The sequence below is a fragment of the Watersipora subatra genome, chromosome 4, assembly GCF_963576615.1.
Source record: "Watersipora subatra chromosome 4, tzWatSuba1.1, whole genome shotgun sequence".
NCBI lineage: Eukaryota > Metazoa > Bryozoa > Gymnolaemata > Cheilostomatida > Watersiporidae > Watersipora > Watersipora subatra.
In genome coordinates, this window is record NC_088711.1 from 21,959,889 (window position 1) to 21,985,193 (window position 25,305).

The 25,305-nt window shown below is 38.8% G+C and overlaps 1 protein-coding gene across 2 annotated transcripts in view; it reads left to right on the top strand.

Annotated features, from left to right (window-relative positions):
• Positions 1-25,305, top strand: part of LOC137393031 (nardilysin-like) — a 60,094-nt gene that overhangs the window by 25,031 nt on the left and 9,758 nt on the right. For both annotated transcript variants that reach the window (XM_068079413.1, XM_068079414.1), the window contains 11 exons: positions 230-343; positions 2,708-2,812; positions 2,910-3,048; positions 3,570-3,709; positions 8,100-8,224; positions 9,092-9,175; positions 16,182-16,248; positions 16,668-16,795; positions 20,284-20,443; positions 23,857-23,931; positions 24,337-24,480. In XM_068079413.1, the coding sequence (XP_067935514.1) occupies positions 230-343; positions 2,708-2,812; positions 2,910-3,048; positions 3,570-3,709; positions 8,100-8,224; positions 9,092-9,175; positions 16,182-16,248; positions 16,668-16,795; positions 20,284-20,443; positions 23,857-23,931; positions 24,337-24,480 (1,281 nt within the window). The remainder of the gene's footprint in view (positions 1-229; positions 344-2,707; positions 2,813-2,909; positions 3,049-3,569; positions 3,710-8,099; positions 8,225-9,091; positions 9,176-16,181; positions 16,249-16,667; positions 16,796-20,283; positions 20,444-23,856; positions 23,932-24,336; positions 24,481-25,305) is intronic.

Below are 25,305 nucleotides of genomic sequence, written 5' to 3' on the forward strand. Positions count from 1 at the left end.
TAGAGAACTTTGGATATGTTCTTCATCTGGTTTTGTCATTACAAACCATTCTTTTGTTTTCTTGTTTCACTCTATCGTTGAGCCCACTTTACCAGCATGACTGACCAATAACCTTTTGCAAGCAGGTTTTAACAGGTGCTAATGCTGTCGTGTGACTTTCTGAGCAAATGCTACACTGTTGTGTGACTTCCTGAGCTGGTGCTACATAGTTGTGTGACTTTACGAGCAGGTACTAACAGTGATGTTTGACTATCTGCGGATGCTGAGAGAAGCAGGGCCTGTACAGGCAGTATATGACGAAATCAAAATCATAGAAGACAATGAGTTCCGGTGGAAGGAGCAGGTAGGAGCAGATGACTTGCCTAAAGTCTGGTTCTCTTTTACGCCGCAAGCACCCGCGGCAGCACCGCAGGGCTATCAGCGGTGAAGTGTGAACTTACATGCTGAGTATCGCCAGTAGTTGCCGGTGGTCAACACAAGAGTTCAGCGCTGTTTAACTTTTGCGAAGAGCCATAGGCAAAACCTTCCCAAAATGTACTGTACAGGTGAAAGTCAGCATTTTCGAAACAACAAGGCGAGTGAACATTTTTTATGCGATCGTTAGCGATGCAGTTTAATGTGAACAGAAGCCGCGAAGCCTAGCGTCGCAAGTGTTTTTTTGCGCAAGAGTACCACCAGGGTCTCGCACGTGATATGGGGCCAGGCTTAACATTCTTTTCTTTTGACAAGATTGTAATCGCTCTGAAAATTGTAGGAGTTGTATGCTCGAGGTTTGCAGCGTATTTTGTTAAATCTCCATATATGTAAAGTGAGATTTCTATAGATTTAGCATGTTTTGGTTATTAGGAGTAGTCGCCTTAAGATGATGCACATAAGCGGGCGAAGCTGTCTGAGCTGAGGCTATGGTGTTGTCGCTGAGTACCAAAGCAAGCTGCTATAATGCTCTTGTATAGACAAGCTGTGATGGCATCCGTACATTATACATTATAGGAAGTATAGGAAGCATGAAGTTTTAAATTCTAGACTCGCTTTTAATTCCTTTTTGACAAAAAGACAATTTTCATTTGTAATTATTTTTGGGATTGTTACAGACAAATAATATAAAATAGTGTGCATAAATTTGAGTTGAGAAATTTGTTTTTAAAATACGATGTACATGTATATTAAACTATTGTGTTACAATATTTTTTACCATTTGTAGCAGTGGAATATGGCAACTACTGTCGTTGTCTGACATTATTTTGCAAGGGAATTTTTTGGCATGTTTAATATATAACAATAAAGTTTTAAAAGTTATGGAATTGAATAACACACATATAGCACATTTTTCATATATTAGGATGTTTAATATTGCTGCCTACATGTGTGTTCTATTACATCATGAACAACATATGGAAAGGAAAATGTGAAAAACATCTGAAAACTTGAGCCCACATGCTCAAGAGTATAGTTAAAGCTTGACCGTGCTTGACCCTTAGATTGCTGATGTAAGCATTCATTATTTTATCTTATTTTGTTTTTTGTATTTTTAATTAGTGTGTAAAAGTGGCCATAAGACAAAAATCTTGTATTGAAATTCACTCAAACCTCAGCAAGTTGCCTTTAGCATCAGCTATTAAATTACTTATTCTTTTGATCTCACGCAAACTTATTGGTAGGCTATTCCAGAATGAGACAATTCTATATTCTTTGACCTCAAGCAGTATAAAAGTTAGGAAGTTAAAAACAGTTTTTGAGCATCTGGTTACATTGCTCAGCTTCCGTAAATTTTAAACTAATGAATGCGGAGGATGCAAGAGAATTTATAGATTGTATAGATAGACTGTATGCTGATGGTACAGATAGACTGTATGTTGATGGTATAGATAGACTGTATGCTGATGGTATAGATGGACTGTATGCTGATGGTATAGATAGACTGTATGCTGATGGTATGGATAGACTGTATGCTGATGGTATAGATAGACTGTATGCTGATGGTATAGATAGACTGTATGCTGATGGTATAGATAGACTGTATGTTGATGGTATAGATAGACTGTATGCTGATGGTATAGATGGACTGTATGCTGATGGTATAGATAGACTGTATGCTGATGGTATGGATAGACTGTATGCTGATGGTATAGATAGACTGTATGCTGATGGTATAGATAGACTGTATGCTGATGTTATAGATAGACTGTATGCTGATGGTATAGATAGACTGTATGCTGATGGTATAGATAGACTGTATGCTGATGGTATAGATAGACTGTATGCTGATGGTATAGATAGACTGTATGCTGATGTTATAGATAGACTGTATGCTGATGTTATAGATAGACTGTATGCTGATGGTATAGATAGACTGTATGCTGATGTTATAGATAGACTGTATGCTGATGGTATGGATAGACTGTATGCTGATGTTATAGATAGACTGTATGCTGATGGTATAGATAGACTGTATGCTGATGGTATGGATAGACTGTATGCTGATGGTATAGATAGACTGTATGCTGATGGTATAGATAGACTGTATGCTGATGGTATAGATAGACTGTGTGCTGATGTTATAGATAAACTGTGTGCTGATGTTATAGATAGACTGTATGCTAATATTTCTTCAGTTTCTCACACAAAATTTGTTCAGCTCTCTAAAATGACTCTTACTCTATTTGATGTTCCAATTATCTAGTGGGCACCTTAGACTATTCTATTCCAGGTGGATCCAAGTGATTATGTGGAGCACCTTGCTGAAACTATGCAGAAGTATAAACCTGCAGATTTCCTGCGTGGTGATACTTTCATGAGACCATTTGATTCAGAGGTACGTACTCTTCCATTCGTCACATCGGCTGAGGCTCTGCTGATGTGTGCATTGTAGTTGTTTGACAGTAGTCATTTTCATCTTTTAATTTTCACAGGTGCACTCTGCAATAAGTATGGTTCTAAATGCGCTCACACCTGGCAAGTGCAATATTGCTGTTCTTTCTCGCACTTTTGATGACGGGTCGACAGAGTTTAAAGAGGAGCTCTGGTACAAGACTAAGTACACTGCGCATGGTGAGCATCACTCAAGGCTCACAGCGTCAGCTGTTAACTGACAATTATCAAGAGTTTTCACAGCAGTTGTCATGAATAGAACTAGTTTAGGCTGATCCAAATATATTATTTTCATTCATGTAGGATTGTCTTTCATACTACGAGAATTGGTGTTTATTTTCTGCGTGACAATGTAGATGTCTTAGTTGAATTATCAAGTAAAACGCTTTCGAATAACAGCACTGCTCATTATCAAAACTTTTCAAATTAATGTTTGTATCAGGATTGGGTTTGCAGCAAATTTATTGCACGCAATTTCTTTTTTGTGGCATTGTATTTTCAATTAATTATTGAGGAGTTGGTTAAGTTAAGTTGGATCATAAGTTTTGACTTGTTAATGGCATGAAATAAGTGTGTGTGTGAATTGTTTTGTTTGTTGTTTTTCTGACTATTAACCCAAATAGTTGACTGGCAATTGCATCGTCTCAAGAAACATGTCAGCTTCTCATACGTTGACCTATAAGCTACGCTCTCTGTGGTAGATCTACCTCAGGACTACATGTCTCGCTGGTTGGACCCACAGCTTTCAGTAGACCGCTCTGAACTATACCTTCCGCTGTGTAATGACTACATCGCTTCAGACTTTCATCTCATCGAGCCCGATGCTCTTTATAATCGGGAGGTAAGAAGCATGAGCAGTGCCACTGCTAGCCAGGCTATTGCAGCTTGACTGAGAGTAAGTCATGTAGTGTGAATATTGAGTAGGTTTAAGGGATATTGTTGATGTGGGTCACGTAGTGTGAATATTGAGTAGGTTTTAAGGATATTGTTGATGTGGGTCACGTAGTGTGAATATTGAGTAGGTTTAAAGGATATTGTTGATGTGGGTCACGTAGTGTGAATATTGAGTAGGTTTAAAGGATATTGTTGATGTGGGTCACGTAGTGTGAATATTGAGTAGGTTTTAAGGATATTGTTGATGTGGGTCACGTAGTGTGAATATTGAGTAGGTTTTAAGGATATTGTTGATGTGGGTCACGTAGTGTGAATATTGAGTAGGTTTAAAGGATATTGTTGATGTGGGTCACGTAGTGTGAATATTGAGTAGGTTTAAAGGATATTGTTGATGTGGGTCACGTAGTGTGAATATTGAGTAGGTTTTAAGGATATTGTTGATGTGGGTCACGTAGTGTGAATATTGAGTAGGTTTAAAGGATATTGTTGATGTGGGTCACGTAGTGTGAATATTGAGTAGGTTTAAAGGATATTGTTGATGTGGGTCACGTAGTGTGAATATTGAGTAGGTTTTAAGGATATTGTTGATGTGGGTCACGTAGTGTGAATATTGAGTAGGTTTTAAGGATATTGTTGATGTGGGTCACGTAGTGTGAATATGAAGATGTTTATAAGATTGTTCTTATTTCTCATTTTCACTTTGCAGTTTACCAACTCTCTGTTTTATTAAGTTAGTATTGCGGCTCGGAGAAATGATTAACATATTCCCTGTAACCAAACTGGTGATTGCAACAATATCAAATGTATCATATAATTGTGTGGATTTCATGGACTTTCATACATAGGTTTTGGAGAATAGTAATAATAATAATATGTAGTTTCATAAACTGATGACTATAAAGTTTCTGTTTTTTTTCCGTTTTCATGTAAAAAGATAGTCTTTAAGAAATTCTCATAATGTTTACAAGTTAGTGTAATTTTCTTTTTTCTTATAGTATGAAGCAAGCATTTGCTAAACTCAAGACAGCTCGCTTGCTGCCCTTTTTGCGTGCTATGACATGTGATTTCTATTCAGGAAACAGGATAATTGCATTTATATAACTACTAAGCTGTGTAATATCATTGACACTTTTTGTATCAAGGTTATATCTATCAAACCTGATAACATAACATGTATGGACGGAATATGCAGCTGACCAAAGATGAAAAATAAAAAATTAATTATATTTGGTGGAGTGTTCTTATTTAGAACAAGTGTATCATTCAAAATGGAACACTGCCAAATTCAAAATACAGGGTCTTTAGAATGTTTTTAGAGAAAATAACATGTATGTAAGCATGATATATCAACTTATACATGCAAATATTGTTGGTAACTTCAGTAGCTCAAACCATTTTAATGTTGAAGTCTTTACAAGTCTCAATAGTAATAAGAAGGGTTCAGATCAAATTTTCAGCAGCCATCGTTATTGTGTAATTACATTTATAGCAACTCATGTTTGAAATATTACCGAGAAGTAATATGGGCAACTTCCACATTGTACAATATATTAATGCTATTTATCAGAGAAAACGCAGTTAACTTTCAGTAAAATACTTGGGATTATCTCCCCATCATTGTTAACATTTATGCAGTATATTACCAGTTGTTCAGTCAGTTCAAGTTACATTTCAAACGCATTAAGGGTCACATCCTGGCTCACATATAGCCAATAATCTATATCCTATTTTTAGTAGCTGTCTTTGTAAGTCTCGGTAATTTTATGACTTGCCAAAATCAGAAATCATTAGCATTAGAGATTTCAATTCGTCTTCACTATTGATTCTCGCACCTTCTACACACTCTACCAGCCCTACTTTAGCCTGTTGTTTTAGATCAGGGGTCTCCAAACTACGGCCCGCGGACCAGATGCAGCCCGTTGGGCCCCTCGATCCGGCCTGCAGAGACACTTAAGAAAAAAAAAATTATTAAACAAAATAAAAAATTATAATATTATTAAACAAAATGATGAAAAAATAATATTATTAAACAAAATAAACTTTGTGCAGAAAATGCACGTTATGACTAAAGCCAGCTAGCAAGAGTGGCTTGCGTCAATTTTTGTCCCAACTTTCTATTCGTACATCCGTTTCAAGTACATTGCGAATTTTAAAGAGCTGAGGGATAACGTGGAAATTTTTTATATTTCAATGCTTCATAATGGTTGATAAAAGGAAAAGAAAAGTAGATGATGAATGTCGGCGGTTTCAAGAAGAGTGGAGTGTAAAATATTTCTCCATCGAATCTGCAGATAAAGCATTGTGTGTCATCTGTCATGAGACTGTTGCAGTATTGAAGGAGTACAATTTGCGCCGCCATTACCAAAACAAACACCAGGGAACATATTCACGGTTTGAAGAAAATATACGTGAAGAGAAACTTGCAAAGTTAAAGCAGTCCATTAATTCTTAAAGATCAGTTCTCACAAAAGCTTCAAAACAAAGTGAGTCGATAGCAAGGGCTAGTTTTAAAGTGGCTTATGTTCTCGCTAAAAATGGCAGGCCTTTTACAGATGGTGAGATAGTAAAAAACTGTTTGCTAGAGATTGCGGATGAACTTTGTCCGGAAAAATCAAATGTTATTAAAACTATAACATTGGGTGCCAATACTGTTGCCCGGCAAATTGGAGACATGAGCACAAACCTAATGGAGCAAATTGCCAGCCATGCTAAGAATTTTGGGCATTTTTCTTTGACAATGGATGAGTCGACGGACAGGTGTGGCACCTCCCAGTTGCTAATTTTCATTCGAGGTGTGGATGCCAATTTAAATATCGCTCAAGAGTTGGCTTCACTGAACAGTATGTACAACACAACGGCTGGAGAAGACTTGATGAAAGAAATACAGAAAACATTTGAGCGATATAGTTTGGATTGGAATCGACTGAAATGCTTAACTATAGATGGGGGAAGAAATATGTGTGGTGTGAAGAAAGGATTGGTGGGACAAATCAAACAATTTTGTGCTGAAAAAGATATATCAGAACCAATGTTTCTACATTGCGTAATACACCAACAAGCTCTTTGTGCTAAGTATGTGGACATGAGCTGTGTGTTGGAACCTGTAACAACAACGGTGAATTTGATAAGATCACATGGACTGAATCACAGACAGTTCAGGGAAATGTTAAGAGAGACTGAGACAGAATCTGTAGACATGCCATATTACACTGCAGTAAGATGGCTAAGTTGTGGAAAAGTGCTGTCAAGGGTTTTTGAGCTAAGAAAGGAAATTGCTGAATTTCTTGCAGGAAAAGGGAAGCATCAAGCATTACTGTCTGATAAAGCGTGGATATGTAAGTTGGCTTTTGCTGCAAATATCACTGGCCATATCAACAGTTTAAATCTTAAGCTACAGGGAGAAGAAAACCTCATTAGTGATTGTTCACACATCTAAAGGCCTTCAGGCACAAACTAGACCTGTTCATGAAACAAGTTCAGGTTATGAATTTAACACATTTTAAAAACTGTACAGAGGCTACGGTAGAAGCTAACACAGATTTTCCACTTTCATTTGCTTGTGGGATTATTGAAGAGCTTCAGCATCAATTCCAGAAGAGGTTTGCTGATTTGCATGCAAAAGCAGATGAGTTGAGACTCTTTCAAAATCTATTTGAAGTGGATGCAGCTGCATGTCCAGACAGTTTACAATTAGAGGTGATTGAGCTACAAGCAAATGACTCGCTGAGGGATAAATTTAAAGAAGGGCTTGTTCAATTTTACCAATTCTTACCTAAAGAGAAATATCAAAATTTGAGGCATTTTGCTGCAGGACTGCTATCTATGTTTGGCACCACTTATTTGTGTGAAAAAACTTTTTCTAGAATGAAGTATGTGAAAAACTATTATAGAACAAACATGTCAGATGAAAATCTGAGGGCTCATCTAATGCTTGGGACCTCAAACCTAAAGCCAGACTTTTTCACAATTTTGTCATCAAAAAGCCAATTTCACCACTCACATTGAGGAAACTGAACAGACTAATTGTGATTTTGTTATGATATTACTCTTGCTTGAAATTTAACCTTTAAATTTTGAATATTTTCTAAACTAATGAAGTTTGTGTTATGTACTTCGTTTTATTAAAATATTCGCTCTTTGACCAGCGGTATACGGTTTGTCGGCCCTCAACATGCTGGCTGAAGGTTCATGTGGCCCTCTGGCTGTAAAGTTTGGAGACCCCTGTTTTAGATAGTAAATAATCTCATAGTGATTAGTTATACCAGTTTTAAGTATTATACTAGTTACATATATAATATTATATAGCTCACGTGCCCTCTCATTATTTCAATATACAGCCCAAGCTGGTGCGCAACACTGACAGATCGCGGCTCTGGTACAAACAGGACAAGAAATTTCTGGTTCCCAAAAGCTACATCTTCCTCGATATAGTTTCACCAGTTGTCAGTGCCAGTGCTAAGTCGTAAGTATTCTATTAGTAGTTTCTCGCTTTCATTCTCTGTGTCTAAGCATGTTTACACAGTTACGCGCATGGCAGTTGTTGTTTCAATGCAGTTGTTATCATTGGTAGCCGCCGTGCATAATGTATAAGAATGAGAGCCACGTTTTGTGTGAGAAGAATGGTTTTAACCAGGAAAGGTAATGCAATGTGTATGATTGCAGGACAAGCCTCGTCTTGCTTGTAACATACTGTAGGCTGTGTTGAAAAGCTCAGTATATTTATGAATAACTCAATATTGAAAGAGTTTTGACACATCTGGCTGGTTTTAACAAAACATACCTTTTCATTTCTGCAAATATTTTTCTTACATTAGCTTAGTCATTGCTGCAAGTATCTTTTTTCGCTTTATTTGCAAAAAGCACAATTCTCTCCAAGCTTATTCAAGAAAACCTTTTTTAATTAATAAATCATACATTGTCATTGCAAATGTCTATTTGTTAGTTCATCTGAACACTGCATTTTCTGGCCGATTTTCTTTACAAATCACACGCATATGCTCGGTGCCTTCTGCCAGATTACTGAAAATATTTGGTTTCAAACTTTTTTCTGGTTCCTGAGAACAAGCTTCTTACATAACCATCTGATTAGAAACTCGAGTACAAATTAATAGTTTCTTGGCATCACTCTTACAAAGCATCTAAGAAATCTAAGATGTCAAGAAATACCTTCTATTTTCTACTTGCTCTGTGTCAGTTATATTGTAGCGTAATATATTTTTATTATTCAACTTTTTATTACTCTACAATCAGCCCAACTACAGAGCGATTTTACTCCTGTTGGTTGCTGGTTATAATAAACATCTACAATCACTCTATACCATTGTTACAGTCAAGCTATGTTTGACCTGTTTATTGATGCCCTCACCCACAACCTCCAGGAGGTCGCATACAATGCTTATGTTGCTCAGCTTGAGTAAGTATCACTTACTAACTTATAGTAGTCTGATTTTTTGTAGTACGTTCAAAGATGAGTGATTAATGATAACGCTAATCCTATGAAACATTTTTTTTGTAACGAAATACATGTGTGTATCTAGTGAAGTCCGATGAGTTTCCATTTTTCATTTGACTGGAAGGTTTGTTATTGTAAACTTCTGATCATCTACTTTATTCAGCCTTTGAACATTTCTAAATAAACTCTGTTCAATCAGTTAGCCATTATACTCACGGAGAGGTTTGTCAAGTGTAATAATTTGCTACATGTTTTACCTACAAACAACTTAACTCTGCTGTATCAGTGTACTTTCCTTCATAAAATGTTTTATCATGGTTAGCATGTATTTGCTATTAAAGTCTTAGCATGTTTATCATCATTTTTTTTATTATCTTCATCAAACTTGCTTTATGGTTCTCAATACGTCATGTGTATTAATTGTTATTTCTTATTAATAGTGGGGGAGCCAAGGTATGTTTTTTGCTCATTGAAGAGAACTTTATGCCCCATATACCATTGGAAAGCTGAGAGTTCACTGATTGTGAATCTGCAAGTAACTTTTTTGTACCAGTGGCGTATAAAACGCTACAGGGTCGTAAAAGGGGGTTTTGTATGCGTTTTCACTGTAGCGAATATCAAAATGTTAGCATACATACCTTAATAACTGTTGATTCAAATCTTCTCTTTTTTCACATTTTATGCTGAACATATTGTTGGCTTGTTATTTCCAAATTTTCAACTCTACATCACTGTATGATCAGGGGTTTTTCGGCGATATTTAGGGGCATGTCATATTTTTTTAACATTTTTGGGTTCGTACATCAGCCATTTCCTTTCAATCGTAAGTGAGCTTCTGAAGATGATCTATCACAATGATCAATGTGTTTATGTTCAGATTGTTGAATTACATCTTTCTGGACTTGATACTTCTGAGAAAATTGACGCGTTTTGTATGTTATGTCTGTTTTGGAGTTATCCCCCAAATATGTATTATCTATGTTTTTGTGCTATCTGATGCATCCAAGATTTATATCTAGATCAGTTTATAAAACTTGTACTGAGAAATAGCATTTTAGCTAATTTATTGATAAAATACAAAAGCTAACAGAATAAAATAACTGCCTATTATCCATATAATCATAAAACAAGCACGTCTTGTAGTTGCAGGATGATCTACTTATGCGCGACTGCACTTTTCTCGTTCGCCTTCGTTGTTCAATAAAGAGGTTGTGAAATGAAACCGGGTCATGTGTGCTACCACGGGTTACTCGTTGCAACTCGGGACTTGTAACTTGAGGCGTTTCTTGTACCTATTTTATACTATATTATAGATAATACAAATAGTAATGCAAACATTATAACAACTAGAACCCTGCTGTTATCGACTTAGTCAAAAGTGTGGAAGACTTTGATTTTGTGGGATATTAATAGGTCTATCTTTAAAGTTTTTCTTTTTTCTTACATGTAACTTATTGTGTACAACAAGCTTTGAAATGCCGCATGGCACATCAGTTGCATATAGCCAAAAGGGGTGTGGTGCGACTTTTGTAGGTTCCTTACAAAACGTTTCTGGTGAGTTAGTAGTTGATTAATTAGCACTCAAGCTATAAATGTATGCACTAGAACTAAAGAAAACAATTGTTGGTTTGCCTTGAGCCAATGGAAAATATGTTTACAGCCAACGCTGAGTGAAGTTTCTTTTTAAAAATATTTGGTTTTTGTCATGATTTTTTTCTCGCAATGACCAGCGGTGTCAGACGGATTAAGATATAAAGGTTCCACAAATTGTAGATCAACAAAATTTTTGGTAATTGTTTTTTGGGTGAAAATACTAGTGTGGTGGCAGACGATAGCTGGACCCAGGGCTAGGAGGGTCACATCATGGCTGGTCAGCAGTATGATTGCTAAGAGGAAGGCTCGGCCCCTGCAAGCCATGTAGCCAAGTAGACGGAAGTGGTCTAGGATCAGATCATCAGCCAGCTTGCACTTCTGTTGCACCAGCTGACGAAGCAGATCCAGCAGCTGCAAGAAGAGCAACATGGCCAAAAACACATGTGTCAAACTCACGGCCCGGGGGCCACATCCGGCCCACGAGCCACATCCGACCCACCTTGTAATCAGATCTGGCCTGCAAGAACATTTTACATTATTGCTATTCATGACCCATTAATATGAAGTGCTGATGACATAATACTGCACAGAACTACAGATCCCATAATGCAACACTTCAGCTGCCTTGCTGCATGCTTTTTGGGTCAATTTAACCTGAAGTTTGTTTCGGAATAATATTCCTGTCTGTTTTTATCCATATTTATGTTCCAAAAACATGTAGTTTTATTGTGTTCAATAAGTGTTTATCCTGTTCAGCCCGTGACCTAGATTGTGTTTCGAATTTTTGCCCCTTGTACAATTGAGTTCGACATCCCTGGCCTAAAAGAAGCTATGTCAATCCAACCATTTTTGTGTTGAGGTTGTGGGAGCCAGAAGAACGTTTGGAAGAACTTTTTCAGTAAGTAAAAACCGGGGAAACTGCGAAAGGTCGCAACATTAGTACTGACCTTTAGTTGTACTAAGGCCCCCAACTGCTCAGACCCTAGCAAACAAGTGCTCCAGGAAGCTCGCTGGACATGCTGAGTCTGGCTGGACCCTAGTGAGGAAGGCTTCAAGGAATTATGAAAAAGCTATGCAGAGATTCTCGGCCATATCCACCCAGAACAAGGATGTGACAGAGCGACCTTTTGCCATGACCTTAAAATTGAAATGTGATGCAAAGGTCTATTGCCATATCTACCCAGAATGTGATGTGGAAATTTCTTGCTATAGCCACCCAAAGTTATTACGAGACCTATAAAAGCTGGAGTCCAAATGCTTGAGCTGCAGCTCAACTGGAGAAGCACAACCAAAGTCTAAACAAGCCCCACTGAGCTTGGTTGAAAGAGGTGCGCTCCGACACTGGTCTGGAGAGACTGGGCCTGCAATTGGCCAGAAGCCTGCTTTTAAAGTAGCACAGCCAACCGATACCACACTCCATCACTGAACCTAACCTACACACTAAAGGTCTGCCTTGGCAGGCGCATGAGTTTCCGGTTCAGTTAACTTTACTAATCATGCCGAGCATGGTGATGAGCCGATCAGAACACAGACTCCAGACTGGTCCCATTCCACAAGATACTTTCTTCTAGAGAAACTAGAGGGGAAATTTATCCAGTTTTTGATTGACACCAGTTGCACTACAAACATGCTAAGCAAGCAGATTTGTAGGTTTTCTCAAGGCACGATAGACCTACTCAAAGCGACTGATAGCAATGATCTCATGGCTGATGAAAAAATTGGTCCATTCTACAGTGTCATACGGTTGCCAATACAGCTATTTTCAAATTTTGTATTAGAATATCTTTGGTCTTTGTATCCCATAATAAGACCTCCTTGGTCTTTGTTACAGGATATAAAGACCCAGGAGGTCTTTGTAATGAGCCACATTAGCAAAGATCCCATTTTTAATACCATTCCTAACAGCTCACTAGTGTCCTTTGGACTTTCAGCAGCCTGGGCTTTCCTTCCGCGGGCAAGTGTTGACATGTTGTGCAAATATATAAATCTGTACAGTGTATGTATGCTCAACAGACAACTGCATAAAATGAGCATTTACCTTGCTCTGCTAATCTCTGCATGATGAGCTCCCTTTACGTCGAACATGAATAAGCAAAGGATATTGTTACTTAGCAAGATGCAGGTGGTAAGAGACATGGTGGTGCCAGCTCCGACTGAAATGTCTGTTTTGTGTTGGGTCACCACACAGAATTACTGCTGATTGGAGTATATAACATTTTGGTTAGGATATCTTTTTGACTTCAGGCTTGAACCGGCCTGGGCCAAAAAGAAGCATAGTTACGCAGTGTCTGAAGCTCACAGACAAACCTCTGATGTTCCAAGCTGGAACCCTGTTCAGCACGTATTTGGGGTGTAGGACTGCCAGGTGAATAAGGAACCACCTCTCCGCAGCTTGGTGTTCATGGCTCGGCGTGCGGAAGCACTAGAGGCAGAAGTGCCAACCTATCTAAAGGACCTGTTCTAAGCAACACAAAAAAAACTTCACAGAGCCGGGACAAACTGAACAGTTATCAAAACTGTTAACATGCTGTCAAGCAACGTTTAGTATTGGAGAAAGAGATGTGGGTTGACTCTCTGAAGTGGAGCATTCTGTAGTATCAAAGAAGGAGCTCTGGCCAAAATGTCAACCTTTCCATTAACTCAGACCAAAGAAGGATGCTGGGGCAAAATGCCAGGTGCAAGAAATTCTCAGCAAAAGGTCCATTTAGCCAGCTGAAGGTGCCAAGAGCTGCCCAGTGGTGTTGGTCCGAAAGAAAGATAAAAGGTTCTTATTGTGTGTTGACTACCACCAGCTGAACAGGGTCACAGAGCAACAGGCTTACCCTCTTTTTTGGACGACCTGCATCCTAGCTAGAAGATGAAAGAGCCATCTGCATACTTGCCAAGTCTCCCAGTTTGGCTGGGACCCTCAGTATTTAAAGTCAGTCTCCCTTTTTCACAAAATCTCTCGTTTTCCTCCAGCTTTTTCAATAAAAGTAATGGTTTAATTTTTTTACTTGTCGTGTCCCCTTTGTTTACTAGTTGTGAACTTGCATCATCATACAAAGTTAGCAACAATAAAACAGATCGCTATTAAACCGTATGCTTGCCATAAAACCTGGGCTATTTAGATTTAGCAACGTTGATGTCTAACGATTTTCTCTACAGTTTTTCATCAATAAACAAAGATTATACGTGGACATATCATTGGCAAACAACCATGACCTCACATTGATAGTACAGTACCTGAACATTGAATAAAATCGTAGAAGGGACTCCTATATAGGTACCAAAAAAAAAAAACTTCACAAAGAAATCTAGGCTTCAGATTAAACTACTATTTTTACCATCAATCTCTCGCTTTTTTACTCAACTACTTGGCAAGTATGGCCATCTGGCTTTAAAGAATTCGACCTATCACCGAGTCGGCTGTCCCATAAAAGAGGGAAGTCTGCTAATGTTTACGATGTAAAAGGAGCCCATCGAGTAGACGTTGGCAGAGCACGAAAGCTTCATTTTATGCAGTTGTCTGTTAAGCATACTTACACTGTGCCTATGTATATAAATATCAAAGTTTTTCATAGTCATTGTCTGTCTGTTCAGATAGCTGTCTAATTAAAGCTATTAAAATCTTGGATTGAAAAACTTGCTTTTTGCTGGATTTGGACTAACAAAAATTGCAACCACAATTTTCTATACTTGCCTCTAACCACGAAGCTACAGAATTCTTACAATTTTAGCGCTCTTATCATTTATCGTATAGCCCTCTCTCGATTGCACTTGCTAAATAAAAAGTTAATTGATACATTGCGCCCACAGGTTACGATGCCCCTATAATTACAAAATGTTTTTTGCCCAAGTCTATGAAACAGGATGCTTTATCAGAATTTTTCGAATAGAGCAAATTTGTGTTCCCGAAATACGATATCAACAAAATTTTCTCTCGAAGTTAAAATTTGGCAATTGTTGTACTGGTTACAATGAAATAAAAAAATGTCAATATGCTATTCTCCAAAATATTTCCCACAACGTTGAAAAGAGATACAGATAAAACGACCGCTATTTTAAACACGGAACAGAGGAATGAGATCGTCCATGACCCAGCAAATGACTACTACTGTTAGTTTTATGATTATATGGATAATAGGCAGTTATTTCATTGTTAGTTCTTGTATTTTATCAATAAATTAGCTAAAATTTCATTTCTCTGTACAAGTCTTATAAACTGACCTAGATGTGGATCTTGAATGCATCAGATAACACAAAAACATAGATAATACATATTTGGGGGATAACTCCGAAATAGACATAACATACAAAACGCGTCAATTTTCTCAAAAGTAATAAGTCCAGAAAGATATAATTTAGTATTCTGAACATAAACACATTGGTCATCATGATATATAATCTTTAGAAGCTCAATTATGATTGAAAGAAAATGGCTGATGTGCGAACCCAAAAATGTTGCAAAAATATGACATGCCCCTGAATATCTTCGAAAAACCCCTGATCATACAGTGAGGTAGGGTTTAAAATTTGGGTATACAAAGCCAACAAAATGTTCGGCATAACACGTGAAAAAGAGAAGATTTGGGTCAACAGTTATTAAAGTATGTATGCTAACATTTTGATATACACTTCAACGAAAAAACATACAAAACCACCTTTTACCCCGTTTACGCCCCTGTAGCATTTTATACGCCTCTGGTATGGAAAAGTTACTCGCAGAATCAAAATCAGTGAACTCTCAGCTTTCCAATGGCATATGGGGCATAAAGTTGTCTTCAATGAGCAAAAAACATACCTTGGCTCCCCCACTATAAGTGCTGCTTCCTCATACCAAGCCATGATGACATAATTGCCTTCCGCTCGCCCTCAGGGCCTATTGCCGTAGGAATAGTCCTTAACCCATTGATCTAGTTTATTATTGAAACTATTCTCTGGTTAACAGCAAAACAGTGTTAAGTACTATGAAATCAAAATACTATTAATAGAGCCCATTTTTAATCCGTTGCCATCTAGGCCTTTGCTAACTATTCTGGTAGCTGTCATATCTTAAACATGATTTTCCTATAGGCTACCCGACATGCGCAAATCCAAATTAAGTTCTAGCATAAATAACAAGCTGAAACAGTTAGTCCGTTTCAAAGGTGTTATAAATTTATTGTCACTGTTTAGCATGTGTCACTGTAAAAGCGTGAAATGTTGATAACTCTCTCACTTGGCCCTTTATTGCTCCGTATTCTCTTTGATGCCCATGACTAGCTACACATCTTCCTACAACAATCACCCTAATTCCCTTGTCTTAGCTTTTTTATAAAGTTCTGTCTGAAGTCAAGGCCTGATACATTCCTGCATAGAGTAAGGAATAAAGTGCTGTCTTTTAATTTTTCAGATATGAGTTCAAGGTTACCGCTAATGGCATGATTATCAAGTTGAGTGGGTTCAGTCACAAGCTAGCAGTAAGTTACATATACAGTATTGTGTATGATGAAGATGTACAGCATTCCATTCTTAACAGGTCCATCGTTTGACTAGTAGTTCACGCCTGCAGTATGAATTTAATGAATTGTTCTTTTTCTATCTGTTTGTTTCTCTGTTTTGTCATCAGAAGACAACTCTTAATGATCAGAGTTGAATTATAGGCCATTGATTTGAAACTGCTAACTTCATAACCTATACATGTACCGAGTGAGAGATTTGATGATGCTACAAATAATTTAGTTGAGATTTTCCATTTGAGATTGAAGATTCTGACTTCGTACCTGATACCATGAGAGGACAACTTCGATAATTACTACTTGATGAAACACGTGCTAGTTCATTTACTTAAAAGGAGCGTACACAATGTTTAGAACATAATTGGTGATGCCTTTTGTAGAAACTATTTGAGACGATTGTTGATCACATAAGCAACTTTGATCTCTCCAGTGATGTTTTCCATGCGCTCAAAGAGCAGTTGAAGAAGAATTACTTTAATCGTTTTATAAAGTGTGAGAAGTTAGCCAAGTAGGTTTTTATTATTTTTTACTTCATTTTCTTTTTAAGCCACACTGACCAATCACATCGCATAGACACACTGACCAATCACATCGCATAGACACACTGACCAATCACTTCACATAGACACACTGACCAATCACTTCACATAGACACACTGACCAATCACTTCACATAGACACACTGACCAATCACATCGCATAGACACACTGACCAATCACATCGCATAGACACACTGACCAATCACTTCACATAGACACACTGACCAATCACTTCACATAGACACACTGACCAACCACTTCACATAGACACACTGACCAATCACTTCACATAGACACACTGACCAATCACTTCACATAGACACACTGACCAATCACTTCACATAGACACACTGACCAATCACATCGCATAGACACACTGACCAATCACATCGCATAGACACACTGACCAATCACTTCACATAGACACACTGACCAATCACTTCGCATAGACACACTGGCCACCCATTTCGCATAGACACACTGACCACCCACTTCGCATAGACACACTGGCCACCCATTTCGCATAGACACACTGACCACCCACTTCGCATAGACACACTGACCACCCACTTCGCATAGACACGCTGACCAATCACATCGCATAGACACACTGACCAATCACTTCACATAGACACACTGACCAATCACTTCGCATAGACACACTGACCAATCACTTCGCACAGACACACTGACCACCCACTTCGCATAGACACACTGACCAATCACTTCGCATAGACACACTGACCACCCACTTCGCATAGACACACTGGCCACCCATTTCGCATAGACACACTGACCACCCACTTCGCATAGACACACTGACCACCCACTTCGCATAGACACGCTGACCAATCACTTCACATAGACACACTGACCACCCACTTCGCATAGACACACTGGCCACCCATTTCGCATAGACACACTGACCACCCACTTCGCATAGACACACTGACCACCCACTTCGCATAGACACGCTGACCAATCACTTCACATAGACACACTGACCACCCACTTCGCATAGACACACTGACCACCCACTTCGCATAGACACACTGACCAATCACATCGCACAGACACACTGACCAATCACTTCACATAGACACGCTGACCACCCGCTTCGCATAGACACACTGGCCACCCATTTCGCATAGACACACTGACCACCCACTTCGCATAGACACACTGACCACCCACTTCGCATAGACACGCTGACCAATCACTTCACATAGACACACTGACCACCCACTTCGCATAGACACACTGACCACCCACTTCGCATAGACACACTGACCAATCACTTCGCATAGACACACTGACCAATCACTTCGCATAGACACGCTGACCAATCACCTCGCATAGACACACTGACCAACCACTTCACATAGACACACTGACCAATCACTTCACATAGACACACTGACCAACCACTTCGCATAGACACACTGACCACCCACTTCGCATAGACACACTGACCAATCACTTCACATAGACACACTGACCAACCACTTCGCATAGACACACTGACCACCCACTTCGCATAGACACACTGACCACCCACTTCGCATGGACATACTGACCAATCACTTTGCATAGACACTGACCACTAGCCTGTCTTGACAAACTGTTGTTTTTGCGGAGTTGTCCCCCGTTGAGCGGGCGAGCAACACAAAAGCTTGTCACAAGACGTACTGCACCTGATGCATCAGCTGCACTTATAGGGAGTTGTTCTCTTCCATCTATGCGGCTTGGTTGCGATGTTATGTCGGTCGCTCAATTGGTAATCATAACGAATTTCGCGCAAAAGTTTATTTAAAAAAAAAAGATTACGTTTAACCAGCGACCAGTCTCTGCGGTAAACTTTAGTAGAACTTGAGAACTTAAACAACAACAGCGATTAAACATGTCTTTATTTGTGCGCTCAGTCAGTTTTATTTCTATTTTTGTATCAGTCAGTTTTATTTGTTCTTATGGATTTTATTTTCAATTTATTTTATTCTTAAGTTCTTCTAATGTTTACAACAAAGACTGGTCGCTGGTTAAACGTTGTAATCTTTTTTTTACATAAATCTTTGCACGAAATTCGTTGATTACCAATGGAGCAACTGACATAATATCGCAACCCAGCCGCATAGATGGAAGAGAACAACTCCCTATAAGTGCAGCTGATGCATCAGGTGCAGTATGTCTTGTGACAAGCTGTTGTGTTGCGCGCCTGCTCGACGGGGAGGACAACTCTGCAAAAACAACAGTTTGTCAAGACAGGCTAACTGACCACCCACTTCACATAGACACGCTGACCACCCACTTCACACAGACACACTGACCACCCACTTCGCACAGACACACTGACCACCCACTTCGCATAGACACACTGACCACCCACTTCGCATAGACACACTGACCACCCACTTCGCACAGACACACTGACCACCCACTTCGCATAGACACACTGACCAACCACTTCGCATAGACACTCTGACCACCCACTTCGCATAGACACTGTTTCCATGTTACACATGTTTCCATGGTGCGCAGTACTGCGAAGCAGCCCCCTCCGAAGTCGAGGGGATTGTACGTTTCCATGCTGCGCAGTGGTTTTCAGCAAATACCGCAAATTAGCCAGAGAAGAGAAATTGTATAAATCGAATCGCCTGATGGAGAAATAGAATCGATCACGGATACCGAACGTCATAAACGGTCTTTTTATGATTCTGTCGTCATTATACTTTTATTTACAATACACATTCACAAGGTTTTACAAACCTTAACACACTTTTTACATTGTAATATATTTTTAATAAGTATTTTTAAGTAATATATTATTTAAACGTTAATTTAGGATTTGCCACCTATTTTTCGAAAAGTGTTGGCATCGATAACAAAGTCCAGGAAAGTAATCACCTCATCATCCTCGTGAATGCAGACCATAGTTAAATTTAGGTGAAAGAAGATCAGAAGAATAGTAAAAAACACGATTAACAGGACAACCTTTGTACTAGTTTATGGCCCTCGAAGAATCCGTCTCCACGGCATGAGAGCTATGCGCAGCCACTGCGCAGTCGCTGTTTCCTTGCTGCGAATTTGCACTGGCTTCGCACTGATCAGTGCGCAGTGATTTCAGTGCGAAGACGCCGTTTCCATGATTCGGAGATAGCGCAACTCCGAAGCACTGCGCATCATGGAAACGTAGTGATAGACACACTGACCACCCACTTTGCATAGACACACTGACCAACCACTTCGCATAGACACACTGACCAACCACTTCGCATAGACACACTGACCAACCACTTCGCATAGACTTTAATTTGTATCTGACTGTATTGCTGTCTCCCTATTTCCTTTTGCTATTGTGGCTGAATGTATAACGATTCTGTCGGCTAATTTGCTGGGGTGTGCGGTATTTACTATACTAAGTAATTGTGAAACCATGCTACCTGTATGTCCTGTGTGCAGTGATGTGAGGCTGATGTTGCTGGAGCACAAACTCTGGACAAAGGTTCACAAACACTCATTCCTTGACAAATTCACATGCGCCGATTTTCTCGCATTTGTCTCTGAATTCAAAGCAATGTACTTTATGGAAGGTTACATTTATGGAAATTACACGCTCAAGGTTAGTTGCTTTCCTTCTTGCTTTTTCCACTTTCTCTGTTTTTTGTTCTACTTTTTAATATTGTTACAATTCAAAATACTTTTCAACTTATAATGGCTGGAATATTTCAACACATTGTTGTTTTGTAAATTGGTATGAAAATGTACACCGTTGGTCTTAACATAGTAATTTTATGTTGCTTGAATGATATTAAACAATACTAGACAGTATTATTTACTTTACTATCGTACATATAAATTCTAACAAGGCTATTTCAAGTGGTTTCAAAAGTTGTTGAAAAAGAGAAAAGGGCAATGTTGTTCTTAAAATTGAAACAGCAACTAATAAAAAACCTTAACTGAAATTTTTGAATGATTTCTTGAAAAATTTCTGAAACTAGAATGTTCTGAATGGGTGCGGAGATTATCACACCTATTTTGTATCAGTAAGAGTATTTAACCTGCGTTACTGTAAGGAGGAAATTGAAAGCACAAAACTAGTGAAACTGAAAAGGTTTGCTATGATATTAAAAGATAAATGTAAAAAAGGTCAAACATAAAAACGAAAACATATAAATTAGTTTTGTTAATTTAAAGTTTTAGTAGTGTATGTTAGACTAGCTCTACCTCTCTATCGGCATCTCTACCTCTCTATCGGCATCTCTACCTCTCTATCGGCATCTCTACCTCTCTATCGGCATCTCTACCTCTCTATCGGCATCTCTACCTCTCTATCGGCATCTCTACCTTTCTATCGGCATCTCTACCTCTCTATCGGCATCTCTACTACCTCTCTATCGGCATCTCTACTTCTCTATCAGCATCTTTACTTCTCTATCGGCATCTCCACCTCTATATCGGCATCTCTACCTCTCTATCGGCATCTCTACCTCTCTATCGGCATCTCTACCTCTTTATCGGCATCTCTACCTCTCTATCGGCATCTCCACCTCTCTATCGACATCTCCACCTCTATCGGCATCTCTACTTTTCTATCGGCATCTCTACCTCTCTATCGGCATCTGTACCTCTCTATCGGCATCTCTACTTCTCTATCGGCATCTCTACTTCTCTATCGGCATCTCTACCTCTCTATCGGCATCTCTACCTCTCTATCGGCATCTCTACCTCTCTATCGGCATCTCTACTTCTCTATCGGCATCTCTACTTCTCTATCGGCATCTCCACCTCTCTATCGGCATCTCTACCTCTCTATCGGCATCTCTACCTCTCTATCGGCATCTCTACCTCTCTATCGGCATCTCTACCTCTTTATCGGCATCTCTACCTCTCTATCGGCATCTCTACCTCTCTATCGGCATCTCTACTTCTCTATCGGCATCTCTACTTCTCTATCGGCATCTCCACCTCTCTATCGGCATCTCTACCTCTCTATCGGCATCTCTACCTCTTTATCGGCATCTCTACCTCTCTATCGGCATCTCTACCTCTCTATCGGCATCTCTACTTCTCTATCGGCATCTCTACTTCTCTATCGGCATCTCTACTTCTCTATCGGCATCTCCACCTCTCTATCGGCATCTCTACCTCTCTATCGGCATCTCTACCTCTCTATCGGCATCTCTACCTCTCTATCGGCATCTCTACCTCTCTATCGGCATCTCTACCTCTCTATCGGCATCTCTACCTCTTTATCGGCATCTCTACCTCTCTATCGGCATCTCCACCTCTCTATCGACATCTCCACCTCTATCGGCATCTCTACTTTTCTATCGGCATCTCTACCTCTCTATCGGCATCTGTACCTCTCTATCGGCATCTCTACTTCTCTATCATCATCTCTACTTCTCTATCAGCATCTCCACCTCTCTATCAGCATCTCCACCTCTCTATCGGCATCTCTACTTCTCTATCGGCATCTCTACTTCTTCATTGTCTATTCCCTATTGTCAGTTTCTTAATTTAGAGTAGTGTAAATTAGACTAGCTCCACCTCTCTATCGGCATCTCTACTTCTTCATTGTCTATTCCCTATTGTCAGTTTCCTAATTTACAGTAGTGTAAGTTAGACTAGCTCCACCTCTCTATCGGCATCTTTACTTTTTCCTTGTCTATTCCCTATTGTCAGTTTCATAATTTATGTTTTTATAATTAGTTTCTGCATCATATTATATAATATAATGTATTTGTTCAAATGGTAGTTGTGATTGATTACCTGAATTATTTATTGTCGAGAAGTAGTATGACTTAAATAAAATACTATGTGTATTTCTTATAAAAGTATTTGCTGCAAAACAGGATGATTTTCATCTAAGTAGATATCGGAGCAGATTAGGTTTTTGTATTTCAAAGAATGACTGTAATCTATGATTCTTCTTTTTGCACTTGAAGAGTCTAGTGCTAAAAGTACTAAGTCCCAATTTTGGCCAGCCGCAGTTTTCATTGTAGAATGTTAAAGCATACGCACCTAAGTCCAACAACACCAAAAATAAGCATGAAAAAGCACTCAAGTCCTGTATAAACTACAAAGGTAAACCAAAGTTTTCTATACTGATGCGGTAAAAGTACTTAGTCCACGAGCAGCCAGTCAGATTGCGGCTATTGGGTCATGTGATCACATGGCTCTGTTCAGATCATTCAACAATGGCTGAGCAATTAGATGACGCTGCTATTCCTGAACTTTTAACTTCAAGTGCTAAAAAAGGCGAGAAACTCATCTGAATGGTCTAGAAAAATGTTTTATTATGCAGGCTTTTAATGTGACAGTGCGTGTGCAATGTGATGTGCTTGTGATGTGACAGTGCAATGTGATGTGCTTTTAATGTGCTGTTCTTTACATCTGCTGTTTACCTAATCACTCTCATTGTCATCATACATGAATAAAAGTGTGTTAATCCTTTGAAAAACCTAAGTCGTTGCACTGTAAGTACTCTAGTCCATAAAAACAGCTCAGATTTTTGCCATCCAATAGTACAAAGGGATCTAAGGAACTTACAATGCAAATGTAGTGACAGATATAAGCATGATAATGCAGGTAAAGGGTGCCTTGTGACCTTTATCTGATTTCACAACAAGTTTCTAACTTTAGCTTTTCTTTTCTGCAGTAGGCCATTTTGTGACTTAACGAACCTTTGGCACCGGCTCTGCACTTGCTATTAGGGATCCCCTCTGTGGATTGTAATTTTTCATCTTTAATTACATTATTTCTCTGTTTTGTTTCTTCCATCTTTCCTATTTATGGTATCATATGGTTGTTTAAACTGTCTATTGCGGTCAGATGTCCCGCAGTATCATTATTTCCGAAGTTACTTCAGTTTAGTGTCTCATTTTTGTTATTATTCTTATGAATACTTGTAGCTATGCTTGTTGAAGTATTGCTTTAATAGGTACTAGACATAGAAATATGCTTTTAGCCTCTCTTGGTTACTTATTGCTAAATAGTGTGTATGGCTAACATGGTAATGTGTTGCTGTAGGAGGCATTGGACATTGAGAAGTATGTTCGCTGCAGGCTCAGTTCTGATGTTCTCCCTTTGTCTATGCTGCCAGTGGTGAGTTTTGATTATTGCTTTTTTAAATATCTTTGATATTTCAAGCAGATGTTTGAACCAGCGATTGTGCTTGGCATCTATGAGTGTCTTTATTGGAGAACACGAGACATTTAGGTACCAGAGATATTTTACAATCATCAAATATTGAAGTGACTTTCATCTTGTCTGCAGTTTACAAGTGCCAAGTGCTAGTTCACAAGCTTTTTGTAGTACTCTTCTCTTTAGAGAGTTTCGATCGACGCATTTCCTTGTTTTTTTGGTACTTCAGGTCTTTGAGAAAATATCTGCAAATCTGTGTCCTTGAGCTACTGCAAGAGCAAACACAGTTTTCATCCTATGTTTTTCACTCATTTTATTAGCTTGCAGTAGCTCAGTTTGCTTTATGGTTTTGTGTATGTAACACAGGAGAGAGTATCTCAGCTACCAGCTAGAGATGGAGTCGTGAGAGTGAAGAGTTTTCATGAAGGAGACAGCAACTCCTGTGTTGTAAACTATTACCAAGTTGGACCTTCAAATGTAAGAGGTGCAGTCACCAACCAATTGCTTAACGTAAGTAGTGTTTACAATAGTATGGAGAACACAACTTTTATTAGTTGTTCGCTGACTGTACATTGCCTAGTGAGATGTTACTCGGTAACACCGAAAAACTTTTTATTGAGATAACATTTGGTTGTCAGCCTGGTTCACACCGGACAATTCAAATTATGGTGCTGTCTTTGTGTTACATTCACATCGACGTGCAGTATAGCTTGGTTTTCTCGTGACTGCTTGATCTCAGCGCTAATATGGATCCCACCTACACCAACAGGTGTGATGCAAAAATCATGTAGGTCAAGGTCAGCACAAATAAATTTTACTTAACAGCAATAGGGTGTAGATGATTGCTCCTTTATGCAGGGTTATTCATGTAATCAGCTATGAGTCTATATGACAGCAGCCTTTGTAGGTATATTTTCAGCACATTTTTATCAGATAGTAGTCTGCCTTTTAATTGTTCACATAAACAATTGAGTTGGGTAGACTATAAACTAGCGAAAAATTCAAATTGCTGAAATATTGGTGACTGTTTTTTGAGTGATTTCACGTGTAGAACATTGGGAATATATAAAATTTATTAAAAGGTAACAAATGCAGTGTAATGTAACGTCTAGGGACGTAGCCAAGGCTCATGTTAGTCAAATAGAGTAGAAAAGTTTGCTTTATGTTAAACATTCCTATGTGCATTGTATGACAGGTATAGATCAGCACATGCCTGTTCATGGATAAGTATTAGTTAAGTTTTATTCCACTACAGTCATGCCACGATTTACGAGCTTGATGCATTCTGGTATTGAGCTTGTATGTTAATTTACTCGCATGTTTGTGCAATTTATT